Source organism: Numida meleagris, chromosome 1, assembly GCF_002078875.1.
Source record: "Numida meleagris isolate 19003 breed g44 Domestic line chromosome 1, NumMel1.0, whole genome shotgun sequence".
Taxonomy (NCBI): Eukaryota; Metazoa; Chordata; class Aves; order Galliformes; family Numididae; genus Numida; species Numida meleagris.
The window spans coordinates 178,303,759-178,323,284 of record NC_034409.1 but is presented as its reverse complement, the minus strand read 5'-3'; the positions used below and the strand labels follow the sequence as shown (position 1 = coordinate 178,323,284).

Sequence of the window (19,526 nt, the reverse complement as noted above, 5' to 3'; positions counted from 1 at the left end):
TGAACTATTCTATTCTACTCTGCTCTATCATTTCTCAGGGGTGGCCTGCAGCTGACAATTTCAAGACAAGTCTGTCTGTTCCCCCAGTTCTTTTATAGAATTGTAGAATTGTGGAATAGTTTGGGTTAGAAGAAATCATAAAGCCCATCCAGCTCCAACCCCCCACCATAGGCAGGGTTGCCACCCACCAGATCAGGCTGCCAGCAGCCCCATCCAACCTGGCACCGAACTCCAGTGATGGGGCATCCACAGCATTCTTGTCAGCCTGTGTTAGTGCCTCACCATGCTCTGAGTAAAGAATTTTTGCCTAACAGCTAACCTAAATCTCTCCTCATTTAGTTTAAAGCCATTCCCTCTTGTTCTATCACTATCCCCCCATGTGAAAAGTCAGTCTCCCTCCTGCTTATAAGCTCCCCTCAAGTACTGGAAGGCCACAATCAGGTGTCCCAGGAGCCTTCTATTCTCCAAGCTAAACAAGCCCAACTCCCTCAACCTTTCTTCATAGGAGAAGTGTTCCAGCCTGTGATCATCTTTGTGGCTCTCCTCTGGACCCAAATGAACAGCTCCACATCCCTCTTGTACTGGGGTTTCCAGGCCCAAGCATAGTATTCCAGACAGGGCCTCACAAGGGCAGAGTGGAGGGTGACAATCCCCTCCCTCTCCTTGCTGCCACCCCTCTGCTGATGAAGCCCAGGATGCTGTTGGTCCTCTGGGCTGTGAGTGCACACTGCTGGCTCATGCCCAGCTTTTTGTCCATCAGGATCCCCAAATCCTTCTCCGCAGGGCTGCTTTCAATGAGTTCTTCTCCCAGTCTGTACTCCTATCTGGGATGGCCCCGATCCAGGCACAGCACCTTGCACTTGGCCTTATTGAACCTCATTGGAGGTCAACTTTTCAAGCCTGTCCAGGTCTCTTTCCAATTGCTCCAGCGGAGCAGGTGGAGAGGAACGAGACCAGCCACGCTTTGGCCCAGCAGGGCCAGAGGTACCCAGCAGGGCCAGAGGTACCCAGGCACCTGCCTGTGTGCATGGGTGAGCGGGTGCTACTGCACAGGATGTGCTGGTGGTAGGGCTGGGATGACAGGAATCCTGAAGTCCAGAGGAAAGGTGAAATGTTTTCTTTAACATACGTTTTGGAATTAGGATGCATTTTTAAACAGAAAAGTAAAATCATGACTCTTATGAGTCATGACTCTACGCTGAAAAATCCCACCCAGGTGGTGCCTAAAACCACGCGTACCATACCAAACAGAAAAACCGTGAAGTCAAAAGGGTTTATCAAGAAAAGCGACCGCCCTCCCCCGAGCGCCTTCAGGTCGGGGTGCGCTCGCGGGGCCGGCGGCCGCCAGGGGGCGCTGCAGGCGGAGCTCCCGCCCGGGCCTCCCTCCGCGCTTGGCGGCGGGGCCGGCTCGGCGGCGCCGCATCATGTGGGCCGGCCCCTTCCATGGAGCCGGGGCTGCTGCCGAGCGCCTCCTGGGCGGACGCCGCCATGAGGCTCTGAGGGGCGGCTGCGTGCTGAGGAGCCAGCCGGTCGCGCCGCGGTGCGCCACGAGCGCGGTGCCGGCCTCGCCCCCGGGCAGGGGAACCCGGAGCTGCGGCCGCCGCTTCTGCCGCCGCCGCGGGTCGGGCCGGGCGAGCGGGCGGCCCGCGGCCATGTAAAGCGGCGGCGGCCGGGGGGAGCCGAGCGGAGCCTGGGGAGAGGAGCCGCCGTCGGGCGGGGAGGCCCCGCGGGGGGGATCATGGCGACGTCTAATCTCTTAAAGGTGAGAGCGGGGCCTGGCCGGGCCCTGCGCGCGGGGAGAGGCGGCGGGGGCCGGGGCCGGGCTCCGAGGCTGCCCCGCACCGGCTGGGCCTGCGGGCGGCGGCACGGGCAGGCCGCGGCGCTGCGCCCCGGGCGGAGGGGACGGCCCGGGCCTGGCCTCGGGTGTACGGCGCCGGGCTCGGCGTGCGGCCCGGCCGGGCCGTGGCCTCCTGCTCCCGGCTCTGCCCTCCCGGGCGGGGAGCAGCGCTGTGCCGGGCTGCGGGACGGGTCGGCCCTTTGTTTATTTCGGGGAACCCCGCGGTGCGGAAAGAGTTTTGAGTTTAACAAAGAGTTGGGGAATGCCTTCGTCGCGAGCAGGTGTCGTCGTTCGGGTTGCCAGAGCGTTCTGGCGTTTTCTTTTTTGCTAACTGCGCTTTTCTGCGGAAGAAAAACTCCTCGAGGCCTTTAATCAGCTCTGCTTTGGGGGTCAGATGTTCGCGGGCGCCTTCCTGGTGTTTGGTGGCAGATGTCAGTCACCCCAAACTGCTCCAAGTTTGCACAGAAGTTTTCGCTGTGACAGGCCGTACCCGGCCCGGGGCTGCCCGTCCTGAGCTGTGTGGTGTGCGCGGGGGCCGGGCCCTCTGGGGCGCCCGGAGTCGGCCTACCCCGCATAACTGCTCCTGGTGCTTCCAGAGAGCCAGCCTGCCCCACATGCCTGCTCCTAGTGTGCTTCTGGGACATCGACCTCACCGGGGTGCAGGGCCTTCACAAGGCTGCCAGGCTTGGTTACTTGTAGCAGTTAGCAGTATAAAATAGATGTATATTTAGAAGTATATGTGTGGCCAACTCTATGTATTATACTTCAATACGGTTCTGAAGAGGTGCTGCTTGCATTTCAGCAACCTGACCTATCCTGGGTGTGTAGGTTTGCCCTGAAGCTGTTCTGAGACGCTCAGTGAGAAGAAATGAGAAATAGTTGATAGCTTTGTGTCTTCCTTGTATCCAAAAAAAGTTTCAATTCTAAAAATACACACACGCAAATACACGTGCTTATATATATAAATTTATTGAAATTGACATGTAATTAAAATGAATTTTCATTCAGTTCTCTCTTTTTATCCTCCCTGTAGCTGGTTATGTAGATGTTAAAGCAGATAAGACCGAACTAAAAATCTGAAATGGATGAACTCAGGACTGCTGGAGAAAAGCTTCATGTCCCACTCAGAAATATTGAGATGAAATGGGATTTCTTTAGGAGAGCCTGATTTTAGAGCTTGGACAAACCCAGACGGTTTGTCTACTTGTTTTTGCTTTAGTCCACTGTTTTGCAGAACATGTAAGGGTCTCTGCAAAGGCCGATGTGTGCTGTCACTAGACATGGGTGTACAGCTCGTAGTAGCTAGAAGAAACAGGCCTGTGAGATCTGTCAGCATTCCTCTTCAGCTGTTTGAAAGAATAAGTGTACAGTAAGTGCAAATAGAGTAAAGGCCTTGCTTTTGTGAGATGGCTCTCACTGATCCTAAGCTGTTTTGTTGGTGTCGTGGCATCTCTGCAGTTCGCCTTCAAAGCATTAGCATTTTAAATGGTCAAAAAGGTACACGTGCACAGTGTACTTCAGGGAAAATGCTACATAGGTGTTAGAACACGTGGGAGTGTTTTTAAGCCATATATCTTACTAATTAGGGAGTTTTCTAAAGACAATGAACTATGACTATTACCTCATGAAAGAGAAGGTCATACAGTGATTTGACTTTGTTTATAATGACACACTAAACCAATAAGATAATTGTGACTAGTTAAGGGCTTTTGTTCCCCAGCTCTGATGCCCAGTGTGCTCCCAGGGCAGCGAGCTGTTGATTCCAGGTTTTTGGCGATTGACGGTGCCTTACGCTGATTGAGATTGTGAAATGCAATTCTGCTTTCATGTTCAGGGCAAAAAAAAAAAAAAAAGAAGAAAGCAGTGTCCTCTGCATAGTAAAAACATATAAGGTTTTTCTGTATTAAAAACAAAACAACAAAACCCTAACACATAATCAAACCCATGACAGGTTTAGGCGGGTCTTGGTTTTGCTAGGATAAACAGGAACTGAGAGTTTTCTGTTTTTCCCCATCTTCTCTCGACCTTCTGCATAGTTGAGAAAATGAAGTGAAATATTCGTTTCTTATTCTAGTAATGAATCCTGACCGAATCAATACCTGACAGCCTGTCATCACTTCACGGCGCATCACTTCAACTGCACTAGTGCAGCTTTCATAATTGTGAAAGGTAGATTAATTTTTCAGGGCTTGTGTTGGAGTGTCAGCTGTTGGCTTTGCAGTGACGATTGGCGATGTGAAGGCACACGGGTTTCTCTGCAGCTCCTGGAACAGAAGGGGGCTCAGCTTATCACAGCACAAAGGAAACCTGTAGCTGTACCCACGTGAGCAGATCTTGACGCTTCTGTAGGGCTTATTGGAGCTGCTGGAGGTGGCAGCAAATGCAAGAGCTGGTGCAAGCAAGTTGAATTGCAGTCTGAGCCTGGTGTTAGGAGGGAAGCGGCAAAGGAAGTAGCAGATTTGCCATAGGCGTAAGTGAAGTGAGAGCCCTGATCTACCTTTCATTTGTTTCAGCTATGTTTTGTGGGTCTTGTGCCTCTGTCACTTACATCTGGAAACATTCTGGGGTTTTCTAGTTCTTCAACTTAAAGAAAATATTTCCAGATACGTTTGGTTTGTCCTGCCTATTTCCAATTAGAGCAGCTTGTGGTGAATGCTGCGTTGCAGTTAGTTAGGCAGCAGAGCTTTCCCCGGGGCTATCTGTCTGCTTTGTCTCATAACTTCACTACGATCATTTCACTGATTTTTAGAGCTGCTGGTAGCGGAGATGAATCGGAATATGAATTCTCCTGCTTATTGTAGGCTAGGACCTCGTCTTTCCTACCTCATCCCTTTCAAATCAGCCTTATCACACGCTGTCTGAAAACAGCTCATTAGTTAAAGCATAGATGTATTGAAATGTGCTCAGTGATGGAGGATGCTGCTTTTTTGCAGTACTGTGCATTGCATCTGATGGAGATCAGGACTGCAACTGTATGTGGCCTGAAATGTTGAGTGTACGCAGTAAAAAGCCCTGCGTGGCCAAGTGAATGTTTCAAAGTACAGAGGAACAGCAGCATGGAGGCTGCTGGGACCTGCCTGGCCTGGGAGCCTCGCTCTGCTGATCCCTAGGCTGCCTGCTGTTGTGTTCCGTATTTATCCAGGCTCTCACACCGAGCTCCATGCCTGCTCCTGCTGTGCTTCTCTTACCTTGCTTGCAATTACAGAGAGGAGGTTTGTGTTACGTGGTAGGACCCAAGTCACGAGAACTGTTAGTGGAACTGTTCTGTTTGCATTATTTGCATTATTTTACTAATTTTGCATAATATCTACCAAGAGAGTCTGGGAGGTTTTTTGCCTCCTGTTGTACAGTGTTGCATTTAAGTGTTTATTCATTGAAGAGAGGAGCAGGAAGAGTAAAGCTGTAGTATATATTTCAATATAGGAGTGACACTGTATACATTTCAAGTGAAGCTGTGTTAAAATGGAACTTTAAATCTCTGTAAGCACATTTAGTAAAGTACCTTCTGAAACACGGGGTATTTTGTAAGTGGAGGTATTTTTCACAGCATTAAATTTTAAACTCCAGGAGTGGTCACTGAGCCAGGGTACGGCCATCAATCCTCATTCGTGCTTTCAGAGAAGTGTGTGGAGTAACTTTAGTTAGAGGCGCCGCTCGCCTTCCTGCTTACCTTCCCTTGGAGCTGCGGCTCAAGGCCAGGCTGGATGGGGCTGTGAGCAGCCTGGTCTGGTGGGAGGCGTCCCTGCCTATGCAGGGCTTGGAGCTGGGTGATCCTTGAGGTCCCTCCCAACCCAAACCATTCTGTGATTCTTAAAGTGTACCGGGAAATTGGGCTGTAAATCTCACAAATGCTGCTTGCAAATACAGGTTTTTGTCCTCCATGTTTTACAGTGAAACACTGACAATGGTAGAGCATTCATTTTGATTCTTTTATCTTGTGTTGTGTTCAGGGCTGAATTGCAGAACAAGCTTTTTACCTCTCCCAGAAAACGTACGGGATCTGCTCTGAAGTTTCACTCCAAAGGGAAACTTCAGTGGAAGTTGGTTTTTCTTGTTTGATAATGCCTTTTCTGGAACTTCTAACTCTCTTTCAAGTTTTTTAGCCCGCAAAGAGGGACTGGGAACAGAAATGTCTGCAAGAAGAGGCTCATCGCTTTCTCAGGAATAGGGAAGATGAGAGAAAGCCATCAACGTTTGGGAAGTAATTGTGAAGCCAGGCCAATGTGGGGAAGTGTGTGTTCTTGGATGTTCGAAGATGAGGCACTCAAGTTATTTTTTTTACAGAGGAAGATACCAACGAGCAAAACCATCTCTCTGAATTTCACAAGCAATGAACAAGATTTTCTTACATATTGAAAGGATTCTGAACTCGGACAGGGGCTGCTTCCTCGAGACCCATGTGCTGTACTCACCGCAGTGGCAAGATGGTGCTGCTGCTAGAGTTACTGTGATACCTGGCGCATCTTTGTCACATAAAGCTGAGACTTGGGAGCAGCAGAGGATACAGGTTCCAAACTCTGCTTATTCTGAATATTGGACAAGAAATGTACTTTTAAATTTCCACATACAAGTTATTCAGAAGGAGATGGTTTCGAGAATGTGGCACGCTGCTTGTGCTTATGTATCTGAATTGCTGCTAGTGGTAGAACAGTGCACTTGTCAGGATTTCAAATAGTTAGACTGTATTACGTGCTGTATTTGAAATGAATTGTGTCGAATGTAGTATGACTAGGCAAGACAGTGATCTGTTCAAAAGTAAACTGAGCAGTGGAGATAACCAATAGTCTCCTGTCACAGCTCCCTGTCAGCTCCTCTTTTTAGTTGCAGATTTTTCTTTTTAAGATGTGGAGCAGTAAGCAAGTAGGTTTACACCGTGTGCAGTAAAACTTGTTTCTCTGTTAAAGTGGTTTTGTTCTGTTTTTCCGGTAACGGCAGTCCGCCTGTGTACTGCAGTGAGCGAGATTTTTTGGAACAATCAGAATGAGATGGGAGCTCTTGGTTTCTTTAGCTTTCCTCTTAAATGGTATAGCGAGTTTGAAAAAATCCACTTGGGATTAGTTTTTTCTGGCACGGTTTGAATTGTTCTTAATTGCACCGACTGTAATGTTGGCTCTCAGTTGCCCAGGGGCGGTTAACCCATAGGAAGGGGCCTGTGATACGACAGCTCCTATGTTCCTCTGCTTCCTTCCTCTTTCTGCTGCTCATGCCAGATGCACAGTGGAGAAGGTACGTGGCAGCACCCATAGGTACTGCTCCTGGTTCCTCGCTGTCGCTTTGGCTGTGGCCACTTATTCCAGCCAAGTTTGCAGCTGTGCCTCGTGGCTGTGGTTGTGTATCTTGGCTGGGGCAGTGCGGCTGAGTGGCATTCACACTGGCCGCGTACAGCCGTGCTAAAAGGTGAAGGACACTTTCCAGAACGTGTTGTATTGTGACTGGCGCGGTGCGTTAAGGAAGAAGTTGGCCAGCTGCTGCTGCTGTTTTCTGAAATAACGCGTACTGTAAGAAGCTTTGTTTAGCTGTGCGATTGTTGCTCGAATGCCAGGTTGTCTGAGATACCTCTGACAAGAAAGCATTTTTATGCTAACCGTTGAAACTGCAGTCCTTAAAGGTAATTCCTAATAATAAATTATTTTACTAACAAGACATTGTTTTGTTCCTTTTAGAATAAGGGTTCGCTTCAGTTTGAAGACAAATGGGATTTCATGCGCCCCATTGTCCTGAAACTTCTTCGTCAGGAGTCCGTCACGAAACAGCAGTGGTTTGATCTGTTCTCGTAAGTACTTCTTCAGCATCTTGCATCCTTCTCTGTAAAAGGAGTATTTGTGGTTCTACTGATTTCTTTCTACTGGAAGTTCTAGCTTATGCTTTATTAGGTGCGCCTACTTCAGAGTAAATATACAGACACTGTTTTACTGAGATTCAGATCTTTGCAGATAAGGTGGAAGAGGAACAGCAGAGCTTTGCCTTCAGTTGATCATAGTAAATAAGCTTTCCACCCGCATGCAAAGCTTTTGTTAGAGAGACAACATTGTTTGCTACTTGGGCAATAAGTTTGTTTGAGGGCAGTTCATTATTCTGATTTAAATGTCTTTCTTCTGAAGAAACTTAAAAATGCTACTGAAGTAAAAGGATAAAGCAGATTAACTGGTATAATTTGAATAATTGAATAGCACATGTAACATTTTTCAGACGTTGTTTGCATTGCTGTGCTTTCTAAAAACCTGAGAGAGGAGGATTGCTCTCTCAAGGTAAAAACATTGTCGTTTTCCTCCTTCCAAAAGTCCTGAATTTACTTCCTGTTAGGTGCTGTTTTTTTTCGTAAAATACACCGTGTCACCTTTGTCAACATAATAAGGAAGTGAGTTACAACCAACATATCAAAAGTTTATTTAAAATTATCTTTGTCTCAACCTGGAATTATTTTCCCTCAAATACTTCAGTTGCTTAACGCCGCATTTTCTTCCTCTGCTTTTTAAAGTCACTCACTTAAGTTTGTTTAATTTGAAATGACTCATTTTCCAGACTGCATCTTTATTACTCTTTTCGGTAGGAGCAGTGCAGTGATTCTCCTTAGAGCCGTATTACTGCACCTGTCACACTTTTCTGCCAACCAAACAGAAAGGTAGTTTATCATGTAATAAGTTTTAATATCTCATGATGTCACAGCCATAGTAGTTGCCAGAAACACGGCGTAGTTAAGTTACAAATTCAGTTCCAAGTCATTGCTTTCATTTTTTTAATAATTAGTTCAGTAATTCTGCATTAATATTGAAAGTTTTCCTTTATTATTTTGCTAGTAGCTGAATTGTTGGATTGAACTTGAGTACCTTTATGGCAAAATTAAGTATATTAAGAGAAAGGAGCCCACTCTTCTAGGTTCCTGTTTTTGGTCAGTGATTTTGTTAAGAGTTTAAGAAAAGTATGAATATGAAAGATGTAAGCGTCTTCTACCTGCCCTTTGTGTATAATCTTCCGGCATTGCTTTTACTTTTGTCACGAACTGATGGCATTCTAAATTCATTAACACTTTTTTTGCCTGTGAAACCGATGTAAGTCTACAACTTAGCTAGACCTTTGTAAATCCTTGGCCAGCATTTCTGTGTAAAAGGAGCTTTTTATCTTGCACATTTTGTCTTTTAATTTTTAATTAGTTGCTTTCATATTGAAATAATTGTGTTGAATTAATAGAAACAAAGCCATCCTGTAGATTATGTAGTTACTTTCCTGCAAAGACTTGGCCTTAATATTGATAGGAGGAAGAAAATACAGAGGAAGGTAATGAGTTAAAAAAAGCTTGTTTGGCCACACTATGTATGATGATATAGTTAAGGAGCCTAACTTGCTTTTCTTAGACTTTAGTATGAAATGGAAATAGGGATTAAGTTCCACTTGCTGAACTGTCAGCTAGGAAAAACAGGAATTTATTTGAATGTTGATTGAAATTCGTTGGTAGCATTTTGCTTTGTGATGCTACTTGGTAGCTTTTCTGCAGTTGAGCTGCACTTTAAAGTGCTTCCACTGTCGTGAAATGTTTGTGTTCTTTTTAAAGTAGTTGACTCTTGAAATTACCTGATGCACCTGATCTCAAATTTCTCACAAGCAAGGCTGGTTTCCTTTGTAGTGGAAGGGTGTTGTGCATGGATTGGGAAACTTTGAGTGAATGCTGCATCTTAGAGTATTGTAGAACGATTGTGTGCTGAGTAGCAGTGCTTCTGTTGGCGTGTGATTTCCGTCTTTGTCAAAGGGAAGCTTTAAAAAGTTGTCCTTAATGCAGTGGGATTATTGGATAGGTGGTGAAAGCAGAATTGACTTCTGTGTGTTCTTTAAGCCTCCATCTTCAGCAGAATCCTTTCCTAGTCAGGTTGCTGTTATTGCTTCCTGCACTTTCTTAAAGCTTCGCTTTCTTCTCCAGACTCATTTTCCTGTGTGTGTTACCGTGATCTAACCATTTATTTATTTTAGTTGATAAACAAAGTACGTATTTCTTTTCTTATATACGCTAGCATTATGACTGCTTCGGCCTCATACATTAGAGGACTAAAGTTTGAGTGGTTGTACTAAGAGGTGTGTGCATTGTTTTCTAGAGACGTGCATGCAGTTTGCCTGTGGGATGATAAAGGTCCAGCAAAAATCCATCAGGCTCTGAAGGAAGACATCCTTGATTTTATTAAACAAGCACAAGCGGTAAGTTCTTAATATTTCATAACTTCTATTCATATTACTAGAAGAAATAACTGAACAGTTGTGGCTTTCTTTGGATCGAAGCGCATTTCTTTTTAGCCTGAAATGCTGTGATATTTCAGAGATCGTAATTACTACGTGAACTTCTATCGACAAACAGAAGACAGCCTTGAGCATTTGCCGTGGCTCATTGTTTCATTGTAGGCAGTGATTTTTTTTTTTAAAGCACTATTTTTGTTTGTCCAGCAGTACTTAAGGAATCTTCCTCCACTTGAACGTTTCTTGAGGCAAAATTTACTATTAGAAATTACTGTCTGGAAAATACTTTTTGTCTGGCTTCAGTGGCGTGCTGACGTATTCATCGATGGCTTTAAAATAAGTCAAATGTATGGCATATTAGAAACATCTGTTCTGTTGGCTCAGCAAGATTTGCTGTCTAGTTTTATGGACTCCCCAGAAACAGCTGAAGCGATCAGTAGATTCAAAGGAAACTTCTGTTTTTAAGATGTATAGCAATATATGTAGCAAGATTTATTTTATTTTGTTATTACTTCTTTAATAAATTACACAATAGAGGTTTGGGAAGAAGAAAAATGCCTTTAAAATCTTTAAGTGAAGAGATTTACACCACTGTAGCTTTGTTCAAAGGAAAACAATTTCTTATGCTTGAAGCCTCATGTACATATTGATTTTTTAATTTCAGTTCCTTCAGCTTGCTAGCACACGAGCATAAATGCTGTGCTGAGCTGGGGCCTGCAGTATGGTCTGTGTGGCAGTTGTTTTAGGCATTGGTTTAGGCCTTAGGATAGCTAAAGCGATTCGGTTGGAAACATACAGCCAGCTTCTTTGCTGTTACCTTTTACTGTCCAGAAAAGGTCCGCGTGCCGGGGATTGATAACCACTGCTCTAAACTAATTGGCACTTACACACATAGACATTCTTATTCTGCTGTAACTGTTTATTTTGTATTTTCAGTGTACACAAAGTCCATCTATCTTTTTTTTTGTTTCTAAATTATCTCTTCTTCCCTCTCCTCCAGAGAGTGCTGAGTCATCAAGACGATACCGCTTTACTGAAAGCATACATAGTGGAGTGGCGCAAGTTCTTCACACAGTGTGATATTTTGCCCAAGCCTTTTTGTCAGTTAGAGATTACTTTAATGGGCAAGCAGGGCAGCAACAAGAAATCTAATGTAGAAGACAGTATTGTTAGAAAGGTAAGTTCTGTTGCAGGCTCTGTTCTGCCTTGGATAAGTGTAGGAAAGATACTCTGTAGCTGAAGATGAAAGTGTACCAAGGACGTTAGACAGTGTATCACTTTGCTTGGTGCGAGGGTCTAAACAAGTGTGCAACTTCTTTTTTTTTAATCTCCATGGCAACTTAACTCTAGTTTTGCTTGGCTGTTAACAGTTTTGTTCAAGTGATTAAAACAGTTGTTTAGGGTTTTTTAAGTTTTTGTTTATTAATTTTTTTATGTAATAAATTCTTTTTTTTGTTATTTCTACTCCTAGTTTATTTCTCTAGGGCAAGATCTTAACTGGGGGCACATCTCTGTTTTATAGATGAACAATTAAACACTGTCGTCTCAAGTTAAATGTGGCTGTTGATCTCCAAGTTTCCCATATTTCCTACAGGCTGTCAGTCATATCAATGAAAGTTTTGTATATGTAAAATCTTATTTCATAAATTGTTCCATGTTGATGAGGTCAGGGAATATGGTGATCAATAGAGGGGTGATGGCTTGAAACTAAAAGAGGGGAGATTTAGATGACATATTTGGAAGTAATTCTTCATTTGGGGTGGTGAGACACTGGCATGGGCTGCCCAGAGAGCTGTGGATGCCCCATCCCTGGAGGTGTTCAAGGCCAGGTTGGATGAGTCTTCTAGCAAGTGGTTGGAAGGTGTCCTTGCCCATGGCAGGAACTAGATTGTCTTTTAAGGTCACTTCCAACACAAACCATTTTCTGGCTCTAAATCAAATTGGTAAAGAATGTCTAGGGGTTTTGAGTGCAGCGCTCTTAGTGTTCTGAGTCCCATAAATAAAGGTCCTTGAAATTGCTTCAATCTTTTGCTGCCAGAAAAAGAATGCATATCAGTTGTAGAGTGGTAAGTTCTTCAGTTTAATATCATTTGTTATCCTTTTGCATCACAGAAAGTATACATAGTGAAATACGGTTTCTTAAGCAGTCTTTCATTTGGAATTGTAGATCATTTTAACTTTCCTGATATGGACAGGAAGAATAAATGAGTTCAGATGGGCTACTTAGGGTGACTTTTTTTTTTTCCAACCTCCTGTTGTGACATGTAATCTGCTGTACCTTTAGAAGGAAGAGAAGCAGGAACAGCAGCAGAAACCTCAAGTTACCTTTTTTGTTTTCACTGTTTATTAGAGAAAGCATGTGATCTTAGTAGGCTCTCCAAGATGTGGCAGACTTGAACTCTGCTGTGTGCGGAAGGCAGGAGACTAAGAAATGAAAGAAAAAGCAAGGTGGGGCAGGGAAAATAATGAGAAAATACAGGTGTCTAACAATTTGGATATTGTTCAGGACTGAAACTGATGGCCATCTCTCACGTGCCGTTCAGGTGGGATGGTCTTGTGACTGAGGCATCAAAACTCAGTCTCCAAATTATCTTATTATTTCATAGTTACTGCTGAAGGCAATTACCTGGCATCGTTTTCCATAAGTTTCTAAAAAGCACCTTTGAACACGTTTCCCATGCTTGGAGAGTTCTTTATATACTCACACAAAATGATCTGCGTATTTTGCTTCAAATATCTCCTTAAATTATTTTTTATCCACAGTATCTAAAAATTGAGCATGACGAAGCTGTGATGTGCCTTTGACGCTGGTTGACATTTTCTCTGTTTTCATCTCTATTTGTTACTCATTTCAGCTCTTGTAAACCCATTCTGTAATCAATACAGTGCAACTGTAATATGCATATTAATGATGTTAAGATAATGAAAAAGGAATTGAGGAAGAATAATCAAATAAAGCTTTGCTTTTAAAACATTGCAGTGTTTTGAACAATACAGATGGAAAATTGAAAGGGAAGTTTAGCTGAAATTGAGAGGATTGAGAGTTGAGAATAAAAAAAGGCCCCCTTAACTCTCTGAAAAGGATACCTGGCTTTTATCAGGTGCTTGCTGTGTTAAAATCTAGAAGGTACAAAGCAAGAATGGAGGACCACGTAATCTTACTGTTCACTTTGCCTTATAGCAGTATCAAGTCTTCTTAATCTCATTTTTGTAAGCTTGTTCACAACTGTGAGGCAAAGTTTAAATTTGTACTGTTTATAATTCAAAGCTCCTTTCCGCTACCAGCATAGACTGCTAATTGGTGTGCTTAAAGAGCATTCAGAGTAGTTATTGCCGTGTTTGAAGATGCATGATGAATATGCTTTGCTTGCATATTGAACTTTCATGTTAGAGAAGTGCAATCCAGATCCATCTTTTTTCTTTATGTAACTGTTGTGTTGAGTTGTAGTTGTCGAGACTGAGCCTGCCAAATGCTCATCTGTGTTTGCCTCAAAGGTGCCCCCTGGTATTGCAACTCCTGACACATCCCACTGCTGGAAATGTTACTTGGCTGATTGGTGAAAACTGCAGAATGCAGAAATAACACAGAATGATATAAGTAATATCTGAATCAAATGGTCACTGCATCCCCTAGCTGTCCAGTGTTATAAAGTAAGCTTAGAGTATAAGCTGAATACTACCTCTATGAAGTGGGAGAGCGAGTTCTAAGGTAGTTCTATAACCTGGAAACTGCAATATCATTTGCTTTGTTTCAGTTTCTGATACTTTGTATTTCTTTGTACAAACTTAGATGTGCATATACCTTTCTGACAGAGGTTTTTTTTGTCTTCCTGACATGCAGCTCATGCTAGATACGTGGAATGAATCCATATTTTCAAATATAAAAAATAGACTTCAGGACAGTGCAATGAAGCTAGTTCATGCTGAAAGACTAGGAGAAGCTTTTGACTCTCAGCTTGTTATCGGAGTTCGAGAATCATATGGTATGTCTTGCACAGACTGATCTCTCTTGCCTCCTTGCTGAAGTAAATGAATTTTCATTGTAGAAGTTGACAGCATTTTGTTTTGTTTTTGTTGTTATTGAGATGTGATACCAATTAAATTATGTTCAAAGTATCTTTAACTTCTAAGTGATTTCGCTATGTACCATTTTCTGTAAAATCTGTATTTTTAAGGAGCAAACTTTCTGATCTTTCGAGGTTGCAGACATAGCTTTACACCTGTGCTACTTTCCATACTGTTTCTGATTCTTCAGGCAGTTTGAAGGAGCACTAGGCAGGCTGCATCTAAGACTGCCTCTCTTTCTTCTTTGCAAAACAAAACCTCTATGCCATTTCACCATTGCTTGCCTTTTGTTCAAAGCTTTGCAGCCCGTTTTTCTGGTTCCCTGCAGTTAATTATATCTTTTTGGAGCAAAGATTGGACAACTGGTACCTTGAATTCAGAGTACATATGCCGGATACATCAAATGGTTCGCGGCAACCTTTTAATACAAAATTTTCTTTAATGAGAGAGATTTGCTTATTGTTAGCCACATGAATTTCCAGGAATTAAGTTTAGGCTTTCTCTTTGCAGTTAACCTTTGTTCTAATCCTGAAGATAAACTTCAGATTTATCGAGATAACTTTGAAAAAGCATATTTGGATTCAACGGAGAGGTTTTATAGAACACAAGCTCCTTCTTATTTGCAACAAAATGGTGTACAGAATTATATGAAATATGTAAGTAAAAATTCTGTTGTAATTTTTTTCTGGAAATGTTGGTGCTTAAAGTGATGGCTGTTCTACTTCTGCACAGGCAGATGCTAAACTAAAGGAAGAAGAGAAAAGAGCACTACGATATTTAGAAACAAGACGTGAATGCAACTCTGTGGAAGCAGTAAGTATAGTGTGTAGGAAAATGGCCATATTCTATATTTTATGTATTGTTATTAGCTATGAATTGGCATTTTTGTGTGTTTCAATGCAGTAAGTCATTATTAAACTGTATTTTTTTTAAATATCCATTGTATTTGTTCCTCGTGAAAATCTACTTTACTTTCTAATCTGACAGTTTACAGTTTCTACAGATATTTAATTGTAAATGTAGATTAAAGTTGAAATTAAAGAGCAGGTTTTCATTCAAATGTATTTTTGTTCTTTCATTTTGAGTCAGGGTTTTATTTTTTCCTATGCTTAACAGTGGGCGAGGATATTTGAAAGTAAGTACTGCAATCTAGTGGATGAAGGGTATTTCAAGGCTCATTTAGAGTGCCTAAAAATGTTACTGTTCACTGCAATCAGAAAGAGCAATGAAAATTTCATTAAAACTGTTCTAGATTTCCTCTTAGGCTGAAATATGGCCATTTAGTATGTTCTGCTCGCGACCCTTTCCCCCCAGTTGAGCAATATTTTACACAGTTCAGACTTTGGAGGAAGATTTAACTGCAGTGAATAGTTCATAATAGCCTATGTTGGAATCAGTTCAGGAAACAGGTTATTTTAAATAAATACCCTTTAAATTTGAATTTACTGCAGTTGATCAAAATTTATTTTATGTCCCGTGTTAAGCTGTAAATCATTCATTTTGCATAGCTATAACTTGTAACTTGTATAAAGAGGCTGACAAAAGAGAAACGGTCTGGACACGTACAAGCAGTTTCTGTGCTACATCTAGCTGTAGTGTCTTGTTCAAGCCACCCAGCCTGGTCCAAATAGGGTATGCTGGAATGAGAACTATTCTTAGCTCTTGGATGTATACTTGGAAACTAAGTAGGGTAGTTGGTGTTCCAGAAGTGTGGTTCCCTTGAGGGGAAAAAGGCAGTAGAAATATTAAGCTGATTACTAGCTTGGAAGTGTTCTTATCACATTTACTAACCTACACATTTTAAAGAAATACGATTTCTTGTACAGAGTTTCTTAAAAGTACACCTACTGTGAATTAATGAATTACTTTATATTATTATTTTATGCAGTATACGTGTTGAGAACAGTCTAGATTTTGTGTCACAGGAAACTCGAGACAGATGAGACTTTTAAGGCAGAATGAGCTAATTCTGTGTTTAATACGTTTCAGCTGATGGAGTGCTGCGTCAATGCCCTGGTGACATCTTTCAAAGAGACGATTTTAGCCGAATGCCAAGGCATGATCAAACGAAATGAAACAGAAAGTAAGTGAAGCTTCAGCAACAGTGCAGGATGAACTCAGCGCTGACTGCACAAAAATAGATCTGCTGGTAGATCAAATTACTGTTTTTAATAGATAGTGGCAGTGTTTCGTGGATAGAATGTTACTCCGTGCGGGGAACTTTATCCCGCAAAAATGGTTGTTGGTGGTGTTCTTCTAATATCGCTTCTGAAATCTGTGTGTACAGTACCCTAACGTGAATGACCAAATAGCTCTTGTCTTACTTCATGAAATAAATACTTCATTACTCTTTTTATTTAATATTTATTTGTAATTATTTTCCTTATTTTTCCTACAGCTTATTTTCTTCACGTTGACTAATTTTGCTTGTGTGTCATTTCTTGATTTGAGTAGTTCAGATGCGTAGTGTCATGTTGTCTCATCTCCTCCCACACCCCAAAAAAGTAAAACATCTCTTTTCAAAGCTTTTTTCTGCAAAGCAGAGATATTTTACTTATTCTGATTACTGTTGCAGGACCAATAGGTCAGTGAACCAAATCCCTGCAATTGTGTGTGACTGTGAATACTGCAAGTTAGCTCTGTGCCTTTTTAAAGTTTTCAAAAGGCATGTTAGCTCTGCTGCCATAAATTGGGAGGTTAGTATTCAAAAGCTTTGAATTAGCCCTGTATGATCAAATGAACTAGAAAAATCATTAAAATGTCATAAATCAAACCAAAATCCTATGGTGATTACTTTTTTGAAGGCTCGCTATCCTGCGGACAGTATTTTTTAATATCTGTGTGATGGTTTTACTTCAATGCAAATGTGAAAACTGTTTTTTTTTGTAACTTAAGATAGTGTAGGAAATATTTCTAAAGGTGGCATATCAGAGAATATTTGCCCTCAAAGTTATGTCGTACTGATCTGCTAGTGTAGCAGCATGATTTCTGGCAGTAATCCAGAGCTAAATCTAGAAAGCCTCCAGCTTCATGTGAGTATAGGTTACGGCCTTTGGGAGGATGCAGGAGGTTTATCTAAATGAAGAGCTCCAGAAGATTTCATCTGCAGTATCCAAAGCATTTTTCTTTAGAAACTTGTTGAAGTTTTCCCACAGTCTTCTTTCCTTTTGGCTGCCTCTGCCCCATGATACTGCTTGGTTACATAGTACTTCTGTTTATGTTTGCTGTTTAAGAGCTCAAGTATCTCTCTCTCTTTTTTTCGTTCCTAGCCCTCTGTTATGCTGTTTGAAATGCTTTAGTGGAGCATGCAGGTGCAGATGATTAAACATCTAAAGACTAGAACTATACATAGCAATATATACATACGTCTGATAGTATCCTTGGCTATATACTTCACTTGTGCATGTGTCTTTCTCACGTAAATTGCCTCAAAAAACTTCTTTATTTTTATCTTTATTGAATAACGTGGGACACAAAGGGGCTGGGTTTGTGGCTGTGAGCTGGGCACTGCTGTAAGATACTCTGTTACATTAGGTATTTAATATTTACATGCCCTGCAAAGGAAGCAACCTATAATGTTTTCTGCCTAAAAATTATCAAAGGTGTCATGACTTGCGAACACTTCAGAATCATCTTAGAGTCTTTTTGTTTGCTTATAGCATTAGGGATGGGAGGTCTAAATTTTATGGAAGTTATTTAAGTGCTTCCAACAACTACAGTAGATTCTTTTACCTTTTGTTTTCATAGTGCATGCATTCTGAGAGATGCTTCAATAAAACGTTCCTTTTTTTTCTAGATTGGAAATCTGTCTTTGAAGACTCTGAAGTCTTCATCAGACACTCTATTACAAGAGACCACTAATTTTTTTTTCCTCCAGCTTATTCATACCATCACTAACTTACAGAAGCTGATGTAGTGCCCTTTGATAGATCTTCTCCTTCCCACCCCTTTTTTTTTCTTGTGTCTCTTCCTCGCTCCCACCTTGTTTTGAAGTATGAAAAGATCAAATTAAAGTGGAGTGAGCTCTTTAGACTTACCCTGTGTAGTGCAGTGTTGCCACCACCTACAGCACATCTGAATTGCACAGGGTACTTGTGACTTAATTTTTTCCTGATTTCTGAAATCCTATTGGTTAGCCCATTCTAAGTTGTCTCTAATTGCAGTGCAAGCTCTTCTTGAAGGTTGGTGGTGGTTTTCATTCCTTAATTTGTGCTGTGACGTTCTGAGAGGTTTTTGGCTTTCCTGTTTGGTTCTGCAGCAGTTGTTGGGATACAAAAGTTAGTAACATGTCACCCTCTGTGGTGATAGGATCCTGCAGATGTTGCTGACAGAAGTATTGCAGAGGAGAAAACATAGGCAGAGCCTCTGACTTCCTTTACAGCAGATGTGACATTGAGAAACTAAGCAAATCTATCATTTCTTTTCCATCCAAAAAAGATTCAGAATCCACAATCGGTTTGTTCTCCTTCATTAAGCAGAGAACTTGGCTCTGTTTAGTCTAACTCTCTGTGGCTTCTCTAGAATTATCTTAACCCAGGTGTTTTGCCATGGCCAGCTTTCTGGGGGTGATTATTCCTGTTTCAATACGTTTTAATTTTTTTTGTGATGTTGAAGTAACTTCACAAAAAGAAGATAAACTGTATGAGTTTTATTAAGTTTTGGATCTGATAGCTTTCAGAAGAACTCTCTGGGAAAAAAAAAAGGAAAGAAGCAGCGCTGTTAATCCTGCTCAGTTACAATTACTTGAGACTTTGGTACACTTAGATGAAACACTGTAGATCGTACTGGAAGACACACAAAGAGAGCTCTGTTTGGCTTTAGTTTTGAAAGAAAAGTCTTGAATCCATGTTACTTCGTACACAAACTCTTGTAAACTTCCGGCTGAAAGAGATCCATTTTTGTGAGGGAGTTAAGACGTTTGTACTGAGAACCTGGATTTAATCGAATGCTGACTTGATTGTTTTTTTTAATTCAATTTTGTGATATTAGGTGCAAGTATTACCTTACAGCAGATATTTCTTTTCACCTTTAGAGGAATATCCTTGTGGGTTCAGACCTAATACAGTCTTCAAAGCATTTTTTCTTCTTTACATATTAACTGAATTATCTGTTCCTTACCCAGTCAGTTTCCCACTTGAGATATCCCTAAGTAGAAATGCAGCACTTGTATGTTTCGTTATCTTTTTAAGAAAGGTTTTTGACCAGTGACTTTATCAGTATTTGTATCTTTCAGAGTTGCATTTAATGTTTTCGTTGATGGATAAAGTTCCAAATGGGATAGAGCCCATGCTGAAAGACTTGGAAGAACATATTGTTAGTGCTGGACTTGCAGATATGGTAGCAGCTGCTGAAACTATTACTACTGTAAGTGCATTGCTTTTAAAAAACAAACAAAGCTTGCAGA

At 41.7% G+C, this 19,526-nt stretch overlaps 1 protein-coding gene across 3 annotated transcripts in view; it reads left to right on the top strand.

The window, feature by feature from the left end:
• CUL5 (cullin 5) overlaps nt 1,436-19,526 on the top strand; it is a 31,978-nt gene continuing 13,887 nt past the window's right edge. The window contains exons 1-9 of one of the 3 annotated variants that reach the window (XM_021380325.1): nt 1,436-1,762; nt 7,501-7,610; nt 9,922-10,021; nt 11,058-11,234; nt 13,899-14,040; nt 14,633-14,778; nt 14,855-14,935; nt 16,112-16,205; nt 19,356-19,486. In XM_021380325.1, coding sequence (XP_021236000.1) covers nt 1,739-1,762; nt 7,501-7,610; nt 9,922-10,021; nt 11,058-11,234; nt 13,899-14,040; nt 14,633-14,778; nt 14,855-14,935; nt 16,112-16,205; nt 19,356-19,486 — 1,005 coding nt within the window. In that variant the 5' untranslated portion in view covers nt 1,436-1,738. Of the gene's footprint in view, nt 1,763-3,692; nt 6,345-7,500; nt 7,611-9,921; nt 10,022-11,057; nt 11,235-13,898; nt 14,041-14,632; nt 14,779-14,854; nt 14,936-16,111; nt 16,206-19,355; nt 19,487-19,526 lie in introns of those variants that run through there. The other 2 variants (XR_002433317.1, XM_021380316.1) reach the window with 2 other exon arrangements.